We start from the raw sequence: 10,619 nt of genomic DNA, 5'->3' as shown, positions 1-10,619 counted from the left end.
CAGGCTAATATATTTCTGTAAGTAGTTCCAGTTTTGTTAGAGAAACCTGTAAACAATTTTTTTTTTTTAATATAGGCTACTATTCAGTGGTGTGTGATGACATATTTAGCAAGGCATTCAACATTTTTTAAAATTACCTTTTTTTAATAGTCCAATATCATTTAGATAGCAATGAAACCTATATTTGACAATGGCATTAAATGTGACTTCACTCACTGATTTGGTAATTCTGAGTCCTTTTGATGTCCAGGATAAAAATAAAAATATCAGAGCTTTACAATGTGTAATACTTGTTGATTCGTTTATCTGAAGATTAATGCAAGCTTGTTATAATGTGCGTCACTGCAGGCTAACTGCTTCAAACTTTTCTTCAGCTTTTTTTCCTGGGCTATCATGTCTGAACTAGGTTATATGCACGCATATTATTCTGTTATATTTATTTATTGAGCATATTGAACAAAAACTCTTGTTCTAAACTAACTGATCGACCAAACCCTGTGCCAATACCAAATCAGGTGAGTATCTGGGCTTCCTTATAATAGGATAGATTGGGCTCCCATTAGCGCTATGCAGACTTAATGCACTTAGAACTGAGTGCTGTAGTACATTAGAATTGCAGTAGTGGGTTTAGCTGCATAGGATCAAACAAGAGAATAAAGACATAAAACAGTGACTGATCATCACTCCCTCAGAAGGTCAAAAACATTCGCCTATATATGTAGATAAATATATAGGACGACCATTGTAAAACATTAGCCTATATATGTAGATAAATATATAGGACGACCATTGTAAAACATTTACCTATATATGTAGATAAATATATAGGGCGACCATTGTAAAATATTTACCTATATATGTAGATAAATATATAGGACAGTCGACCGAACCCACATCAACAACTTTTCCCTCTCTTTCAGCCTGGCCTGCTTTCCGGTAGGACACACACTCTTAAGCTCCTGCAGTATGTTGTGAAATAAACTGCAAATCTTTTTCTTTTCAAACACTGAAGTGATTATTGGTTATTTGTGTGTGTTGGTAATAATATTGTTTAGGGGTTAACCCAGAGCATTTAATAGAAATTAAATGTTAGTTTGTGTCTGTTGTGCTCTGGCCCTTGAGGTCTGTGTATTTATCAGGTCTCTAAAAGCTGTTTTAACTGGTAATTAAGAAAGAAAAGGTAACAACGTCACCTGACACTTCTGACTAGCTTGCGACAGGTTTACGACTCTTAAAACAGGCGCAATATCTACCCCATTGTCTCTAGATCCGGTAAGTATTTTATTTTGAAATAAAAAATTAGCAAAACTTTACCATTGTTTTAACCCCAAAATAAACCATGAGCTTAATCTTTCTCAACTCGCTGTTTTCTGGTCCTATTCACCGTAAGGAATATGTGCTCCTATTCCGCACAATAGACACAAGCAGGCACCGCTTTCAAACTCAAAGAAAAGTTTCCAACCGTCTTTTTATTTTTCTTTCTTTTACAGGTTTGGTTGCAGCCAACATACCACCCCAGAACAAAGGATCCCCTCTCTCCCTCCCAGGTAAGTTATTTTACATGTCATCTTTTTATATGTATAGGATTCCCCTCCCGCAGCACCTTTCTTTATTTAATTCAACCCATTGTAAACACTGTTAATTTATCAATCAGTTATGGAATGTTCGTGAGTCTCGTTGTGCTTTGCTGTGGGGATTAACAGTGATGGAGTTCCTTTTGTTTTTCACTCTGTTGTAAGATACAATAGTTCCCAGGCATACAAAAGTTCCCAGGTCAACTTCTGGTTTTAGTTTTTGTAGTTATTTTCAAATAAAAGAATTCAACTGCATATTTGATTTGGCATTTTAAAATCATATATAACTAACCTACATCGTCACAGTCATGTAATGATGTCAAGCTGCAGTCTCAGGAAGAGACTCCCTACTTGGAGTGTTTCTTTTTAGCAGATTTGTGGCATCTTAAAGTGATAAAACGTCACCTGTATAAATAGGGGATTTGAAAGAAAAAAATGAAATCAATAACATTAATGTTTTCAACATAAACTACAATGATCAAATAAGAACCGTGAGTTTTTACAGCCATGACAATCATATCTGTCTCCTTCTAGTCTATATCACCTTTCGAATTGTAGATTGTGAGAAGTATACACCATCCTGACCACTTTTAAACTACAGTCCACTGTGCTCTTTCCAAGATGGCTTCACATGTCATTTTTAGAAGATGTTCAGAACTACATTTTTCATCATCTCCACCAATACATAAGTGTGCAGGAGGATGATGGGAAATGTAGTTCCTGTGTAACTGGCATACTCTCACGTTACACCCCAGCACAAAGCCAGTAACAAAACACACATAGAAAAGTAAATAAATGCAAAGACATGTTGTTATGCCCACGCTTTTTAAGTTCCCAGTGATAGTTAACCTGGCCCTTGGATCCCATCTAAATTAATTTAATGATAATAGCAACAAAATGAAGGATGTGCGTTGGTGCTCCATGCTACCATGCTTGGTGCCTCAGTGCCCTTGCATCAGCTCACTTCCTCTCAAAACTCAGTGCTGGAGCAACCCACCTAAGCCTTGGTGTGTACTTTACCTTGCGCTGCACATCCAGTGTTTGGTGACTGTGCTCTTGTGCGTTTGCTCCAGTGCATGCATGTTCCTACCTCAGTGTGCCTGTGCCTCGTCTCAGTGGTAGGGTGCCTGCGCACTCCATGCGAGGTATGGCCACATCATGGGCTCTCTTTAACTCACTCAGTGCCAGGCTCCTCCTTTAGTCATGCTTCGCAGCTCCTGGTGTCTGGTACCCCTCCTTTCCACGTCATTTTAAAATAGCTACCGTATTACACAGAAGTAGCACACGTCGTCAAACCTTTTTTTTTTTTTACTTTATCTTTATAGGCTGCAGTTTTTGTAAGGGAAAGCCAGTTCAACGAAGAAGACCTACAGGTGTTTTTTTTTATAACCATTAAATAAACAGATAGCTTTTATTGAGAATTCTTTGTGAAATGGATTTGATTTAAACAGTATTTAAACAGGAGCTGCTGTATTATTGGAAAGATACAGTAGAGAATGTTAACTAAATGAATCTGTTTGCCGGAAAGTCGGTCAGATTTTAGATTGTGCGAGTTTGCTCTGTTCTTATAATAAGTACCTTGTCACAATACCACATTAGCAATAACAATCAAAATGACCCACTGAAAATGAGGTAAATAGCCTAAAATGTTACGTCAAACATCAGCAGAATACAAACATCTCCCACAGATGTGATTTCTATCAATATAAAAGAACATTGTCATATATTTACCGTAATAGCAATAGCAGTATTATGCATGGACTGTTATTTACTTGAATTCATCATTTATTCATTTTAGTGGGGAATGATGATTCAAGTAACGGGAGGTTTGTTGAAGACAAAAAATATACCAAGAGCTCAGTTAGGAGTTCTTTGAGATTATTATTAAAGTCCTATTGATGATAATAATAATAATAATAATAATAATAATAATAATAATAATAATAATAATAATGATAATAATAATAATAATAATAATAATAATAATAATAATAACAACAAATAACCCAACTACATGTAGGTTCAGTTCTGTAGTTTCTCTCTCATGCAGCGAATCCCAAGCACTTCCACACACTCTGCCGCCTGGTCTCCCCTCACTCTCTCACTCCCCCAACCCAACTATTTACAAACCCCAACCCCAAGAGTAACACACCCTGGCCGTACAATACATGCAATGAAACTGAACAAGACAAACACACACAAAAGTCACTGAACAGCCTACAATAATAATGATAATTGCTGGGGTTGAACCTGGTATTTCACAAACTTCAACTTCAGCACCAATATCGCTGCACAAAAACACCCTGCAACTGTTTTGATAGCAGGGTATTGGAGGTAATCACGTCAGCTACAGCCCTGACCCCCACCCTGTGTACGTTATTATTATTTATTATTATTATTATTATTATTATTATTATTTATTTCTTAGCAGACGCCCTTATCCAGGGCGACTTACAATTGTTACAAGATATCACCATATTGCTTATGCCTCAAAAGTATAGAAAATGGCTATTATTCCCCACAAACTTTGCTTTTGTGACCAGGACAGTGATATTTTGAAATTTACCTATTACCAATGAGAAAACGGGCAAATTTGTGTCTTTTCGTTCACATAAAGTCAGAAAAAAACAACATATGAATCCAAATTAACATGTATTTATACTAAAGTAAACAAAAATGACTACAAAAGATTTAGAAGTGAGTAGTTTTTCGAGATTTACAATTATACTGTAAATCACGTTCACGAATCAGACCCCAAATGTAGTCTCCCATCATGTTCTCGTTATACTGTCTTTGGTAGTGGCTTTCAAAGTCCAATATATCCTGTTGGAAGTGTTCGCCTTGCTCCTCCGAGTACGCTCCCATGTTCTCCTTGAATTTATCAAGATGAGCATCAAGGATATGGACTTTGAGGGACATCCTACAGCCCATTGTGCCGTAGTTCTTCACCAGAGTCTCAACCAGCTCCACATAGTTTTCGGCCTTGTGATTGCCCAGGAAGCCCCGAACCACTGCGACAAAGCTGTTCCAAGCCGCTTTCTCCTTACTAGTGAGCTTCTTGGGGAATTCATTGCACTCCAGGATCTTCTTTATCTGTGGTCCGACGAAGACACCGGCTTTGACCTTTGCCTCAGACAGCTTAGGTATGAAGTCTTGAAGGTACTCGAAGGCTGCCGACTCCTTATCTAGAGCTCTGACAAATTGTTTCATAAGGCCCAATTTGATGTGCAGTGGTGGCATCAGCACCTTCCGGGGGTCCACCAGTGGCTCCCACTTGATGTTGTTCCTCCCCACAGAGAACTCGGTCCGCTGTGGCCAGTCCCGCCTGTGGTAGTGCGCCTTGGTGTCCCTGCTGTCCCAAAGACAAAGATAGCAGGGAAACGTGGTAAAACTGCCTTGGAGACTGTCACAAAGACGGCCAGAGTGGGTGGCGTCAGACCGGAAGCAGGAAGGAATTCAAACACAGACAGACGGTGCTGGTGATGAGCTGAGTGCAATGGCTGCACTCAGCGTTTATTAACAAATAAAAGGGTTGTCAACAGTACAAAAAACAGGACACGGCACTTGCGCCAAAATAAACAGACATACAAAACGGACTAACACTAAACAAACGGTGCACGGACAGACAAACAGACACGGTGAGAACAAACACTTATATTTACGATCGTATTTAACTCTACTTTTACTCCTCTCTCTCTCACCCGTTCTCCTCTTCCGAACACCCAAACACGAGTGACTAAAACGTGCATCTATATATACTGTTGTGCTGGGATTCAATTACTAATTAATTACTCACTTGAATCCCAGCACGTGAATTCATTACGTGCAACCCCGTGCCACACATTATACACATTTTATCTGCACGTGAAGTGATGTGCCATCCTCGTGCCTAAATATAATTATACACTTTAAATACACGTGAAACACAGACCCGTTTATATCCCGTGTACCAATCTATACACCAACATTAACATACGCACGCATACATACAAACACAGATCACACAAATGCACACAGGGGCGGGGCACTTTGCCACAAGACCCATCAGGAATGCCACCATTTTGAAGTCTCCTATGACCTTGATGCCATCTCAGAAAAATGCAGATATGTATCCACTTAGGCAGCTGGAACTAAACTGAACTGGTGGGCTTAAGGCCCCTGTATTTATACTACTATTTATGTTACTGGAAAGTTCTAGAAAGTTCTAGAAGTTACTCCAAGTTTACTCAGCACTGAATCTATCTGGAATGTTCTGGAAAATAGGTAAATTTCAAAATATCACTGTCCTGGTCACAAAAGCAAAGTTTGTGGGGAATAATAACCATGTTCTATACTTTTGAGGCATAAGCAATTCGGAAATAACACTTACTACCCAGGAACCAAAAAAAAAAAAAAAAATTGTTACACGGTGTTATTATTATTATTATTTGTTTATTTAGTAGATGCCTTTATCCAAGGCGACTTACAGCGACTAGGGTGTGTGAACTATGCATCAACTGCAGAGTCACTTACAATTACATCCCACCCGAAAGACGGAGCACAAGGAGGTTAAGTGACTTGCTCAGGGTCAAACAATGAGTCAGTGGCTCAGGTGGGATTTGAACTGGGGACCTCCTGGTTACAAGCCCTTTTCTTTAATCACTGGACCACACAGCCTCCCATAATAATAATGGCCAGCTGGTTTGGGTTTTCCCCAGACTTATTTATTCATTTTATTGTCATTGTTTGTTAGCCTACTATTAGTAGTTTAACTACTACTGCAGGCACCAACGTTAACAGCTTAAACTTAAACTTTACTGTAAAAAAAGAGGCACTATAGTTTGAAATGCCGGTACAGTGGGTGGAGTAATATGCATTTTCAGTGAGAGTTGACCCTGCCTTCAGAGGACGGAGATGAGGCAAAGAGAGGCTGCTGTGGATGTAAAGGGAGTTTCTTTGGAAGACTGCTCTTGGGCACCATCTAGCTCTGGCACTGGTAAATCCATCTCAGTTACATATGTGAGCAGGAGGATGATGGGAAATGTAGTTTCATGCGAGGTCCATGCGGGTACATGGGAACCATCAGTGCACCAACAAAAATATCCACTAATCAAAGCAAATCAAAGAGATAAACTAAACATGCAGTTAAATTAAATTCCAAAACACTTAACATTGTGTAAGAAAATGTAGGCCTAAGTACACCCTTGTTACACATAGGAATATCTTGAATTTCAACCAAAATATAAAAATGTACATTTCTGGTTTATAGATGGTTGGCTTTGTTCGTCCCTTGATTACACGTCTACAGTAAAGGATAATTGTTCTAACATTTATTTATAGATCAAGACATACCAGTCCAAAATGGCGGAGATAGAAGACATATTTGAGGGAGTTGAAGAAGCCATTGATGGAGCTGACGATGACATTGAAGACCTATCAGAAGAAGCACAAGAGGAAATAAAAGCAGAAGTAGCTGAAGCACGAGCAGAAGTTGCAGAGCTTTCCAAAGTTAGCGAGACCTTAAAAACCTTGCTTCAATACGTCACAACAAGTATACCAAAAATAGTAGGATTTGTTGTGAAAAATTTAGCTATCGGTGCTATCTTGTGGGGTGTAAATGTTGTTCTTAACAAATTGCTTCCCGATAAACAACAATCCTTGGATGTACAGAGTAAGCGTGCTGTGATTAAGGCATTAACCGCAATCATTAAAAATGAAACAGGCCTCAGTGAAAAGCTCCTAAAGTGGATGACAGACCACAAAGATGATATGATTCAACTGGAAGGATTTGAAGTACCAATGGAATCAATTATTCAGAAATACATTGGACCAGTATCTGATGTACGTAATGTTTTGCTACTTTTTATTTATGTTCTATTAACAATATATACAGCAGTTATCGTCAAAAGTTTACATACATACAATGGAAATGAATAATTTCTAGGAGTTTCTCTAAAACCCCAAAATTGAGTTCCTGCCAGCAGAGAGAGAATTGAGGCATCCACTTCATTTATTATTAAATGTAGTAGTAACCTAGTATCAGTTGTAAGAATTCCGTTTGTGTAATATTTAATACCAATTCAGATTTTAGAACATACAGCAGCAACAGGGTAACACTGTATTTTAAGCAGTTATTAGGGAGTTATTAACAATGTTTTTCAGGAACCAATCCTATCTAATACTATAGCTTTTCTCTTATTAGCAACCTCTGGATAATGGCAACTTTTTGATGGCTACCAAGTGATTGTTAATAAGCAGCATTTACCATGTGTATATACTTTCGTGGCCTGCCTACTACATCATTAGAAACTGAAAGGTAGGGTATTAAATACCTCTTCTGTGCTGATTTGATGTTTGATATTTCACAATTTGATGTTTTAGGCCGTTGAGCAAGCCTTCAAAGTTGCAACCTCGCTCACGAAAAAGATTGACGGGAAAACCCAGATCAACATCCCAACAGCAGAAGACATCCAGCAGTTCCTTGCAGCTGCCGATGCATTTCTCCAAGCCTTCAGTAATTTGATTCAGTTTGTCTCCACACATGTTCAACAGATTAAAGAGCTTAAAACCTTTCCATTGACACAGGCAGACATTGACTCTCTTAAAACTCAGCTGGATGATGCTAAGGCCTTACCTTTGTGGTAAACAAAAAATATGTCTTGACTTTTGATAATGTATAGGATCAAAAGAGACAGGCACACACTGCTCCAAAAGCTTGCATTTTTCTCATATTCACGATTAAAACAGCTAATAATAAACTCTGGAAAGTTAAAATATTCAAAACGCAGTTTTTGTTTTCTGGTATAACTGCTTATTAACATAGACGTGAATGATTAAAACACAATTGTTAATAGAAATACAATGCTTGAGCTTCAACTAAACACGACAAGATTAAAAAAGCAATATAATTGTGTGTATTTTTCATTTTACCATTTTTATTCTTCACAAGTATAAATGTTGTTGTGATATATGTGACTCATATTATTAAGTGGCTTCTCATTAAAAAAAGAACAAACATATGGTGTCAAGGCTATATATAAATAGCAACAATGTTGGTATGTCCATTTGCTTTTGCCCTTAAGGCCTAATTACAACATATACTAGAATGAAAATGTTTTAAGTTATAGCCTACTAATAGAGCATCACATTCATGTTTAGTTGCTATTTTTAATCTCAAATATATTAATTATTTTGACATATCTATCACTATCATGTGGCAGTCAGTCAAGGTCATTCTTAGGTGCAAAAAACATGGCCACAGAATGTACCAAGTGGGTATGGCCATGTAACTGAGAAAATAATGAGAAGAGTTGAATGTGTTGAAATGTGTTCACTCTAGAATATGTTGAAATTAGGCCTTTAAGGAGGCAAACAACATACATCAGAAGTGATTGGGTCTGATGAGCACGTACAAAATGCCAAAAAATAAAGATATAGTCATTGCTTTTACACTCACCTAGTTCCGAGGTGTTTTATTTTTTGTTCAGGAATCAGTCTTGTATTCTTCATTACCTGCAAGGATGAAAACCCACACACACACCCACATACACCACCCACCCACCCACACACACACACACACCAACACACACACCCACCCACCCACCCACCCACACACACACACCCACCCACACACACACACCCACCCACACAGACAGACACACAGGAGGATGCAACATTGACAATGGATAATTGCAAAGCATATGATATGGTTTATTTAGATTTCTAGAAAGCTTTTGATAAAGTCCCGCATAAAAGATTAATTCTCAAACTGAACGCAGTAGGGATTCAAGGAAATGCATGCACATGGATTAGGGAGTGATTAACATGTAGAAAACATTCATTGCACTCCAGGATCTTCTTTATCTGTGGTCCGACGAAGACACCGGCTTTGACCTTTGCCTCAGACAGCTTAGGTAAGAAGTCTTGAAGGTACTCGAAGGCTGCCGACTCCTTATCTAGAGATCTGAGAAATTGTTTCATAAGGCCCAATTTGATGTGCAGTGGTGGCATCAGCACCTTCCGGGGGTCCACCAGTGGCTCCCACTTGACGTTGTTCCTCCCCACAGAGAACTCGGTCCGCTGTGGCCAGTCCCGCCTGTGGTAGTGCGCCTTGGTGTCCCTGCTGTCCCAAAGACAAAGATAGCAGGGAAACGTGGTAAAACTGCCTTGGAGACTGTCACAAAGACGGCCAGAGTGGGTGGCGTCAGACCGGAAGCAGGAAGGAATTCAAACACAGACAGACGGTGCTGGTGATGAGCTGAGTGCAATGGCTGCACTCAGCGTTTATTAACAAATAAAAGGGTTGTCAACAGTACAAAAAACAGGACACGGCACTTGCGCCAAAATAAACAGACATACAAAACGGACTAACACTAAACAAACGGTGCACGGACAGACAAACAGACACGGTGAGAACAAACACTTATATTTACGATCGTATTTAACTCTACTTTTACTCCTCTCTCTCTCACCCGTTCTCCTCTTCCGAACACCCAAACACGAGTGACTAAAACGTGCATCTATATATACTGTTGTGCTGGGATTCAATTACTAATTAATTACTCACTTGAATCCCAGCACGTGAATTCATTACGTGCAACCCCGTGCCACACATTATACACATTTTATCTGCACGTGAAGTGATGTGCCATCCTCGTGCCTAAATATAATTATACACTTTAAATACACGTGAAACACAGACCCGTTTATATCCCGTGTACCAATCTATACACCAACATTAACATACGCACGCATACATACAAACACAGATCACACAAATGCACACAGGGGCGGGGCACTTTGCCACAAGACCCATCAGGAATGCCACCATTTTGAAGTCTCCTATGACCTTGATGCCATCTCAGAAAAATGCAGATATGTATCCACTTAGGCAGCTGGAACTAAACTGAACTGGTGGGCTTAAGGCCCCTGTATTTATACTACTATTTATGTTACTGGAAAGTTCTAGAAAGTTCTAGAAGTTACTCCAAGTTTACTCAGCACTGAATCTATCTGGAATGTTCTGGAAAATAGGTAAATTTCAAAATATCACTGTCCTGGTCACAA

General features: G+C 38.9%; 1 protein-coding gene across 1 annotated transcript; it reads left to right on the top strand.

Moving 5' to 3' along the window:
- The first annotated feature begins 1,490 nt into the window (after window positions 1-1,490).
- Window positions 1,491-9,008, top strand: LOC131729617 (uncharacterized). Its single transcript, XM_059019818.1, has 4 exons — window positions 1,491-1,547; window positions 2,900-2,947; window positions 6,894-7,394; window positions 7,935-9,008. Exons 3-4 carry the CDS (start codon window positions 6,915-6,917, stop codon window positions 8,196-8,198), a joined length of 744 nt encoding a protein of 247 aa, XP_058875801.1. The 5' UTR covers window positions 1,491-1,547; window positions 2,900-2,947; window positions 6,894-6,914; the 3' UTR covers window positions 8,199-9,008.
- The last annotated feature ends 1,611 nt before the right edge of the window (window positions 9,009-10,619 follow it).

Source organism: Acipenser ruthenus, unplaced genomic scaffold, assembly GCF_902713425.1.
Source record: "Acipenser ruthenus unplaced genomic scaffold, fAciRut3.2 maternal haplotype, whole genome shotgun sequence".
NCBI lineage: Eukaryota > Metazoa > Chordata > Actinopteri > Acipenseriformes > Acipenseridae > Acipenser > Acipenser ruthenus.
This window is presented reverse-complemented; position numbering and strand designations above follow the sequence as displayed.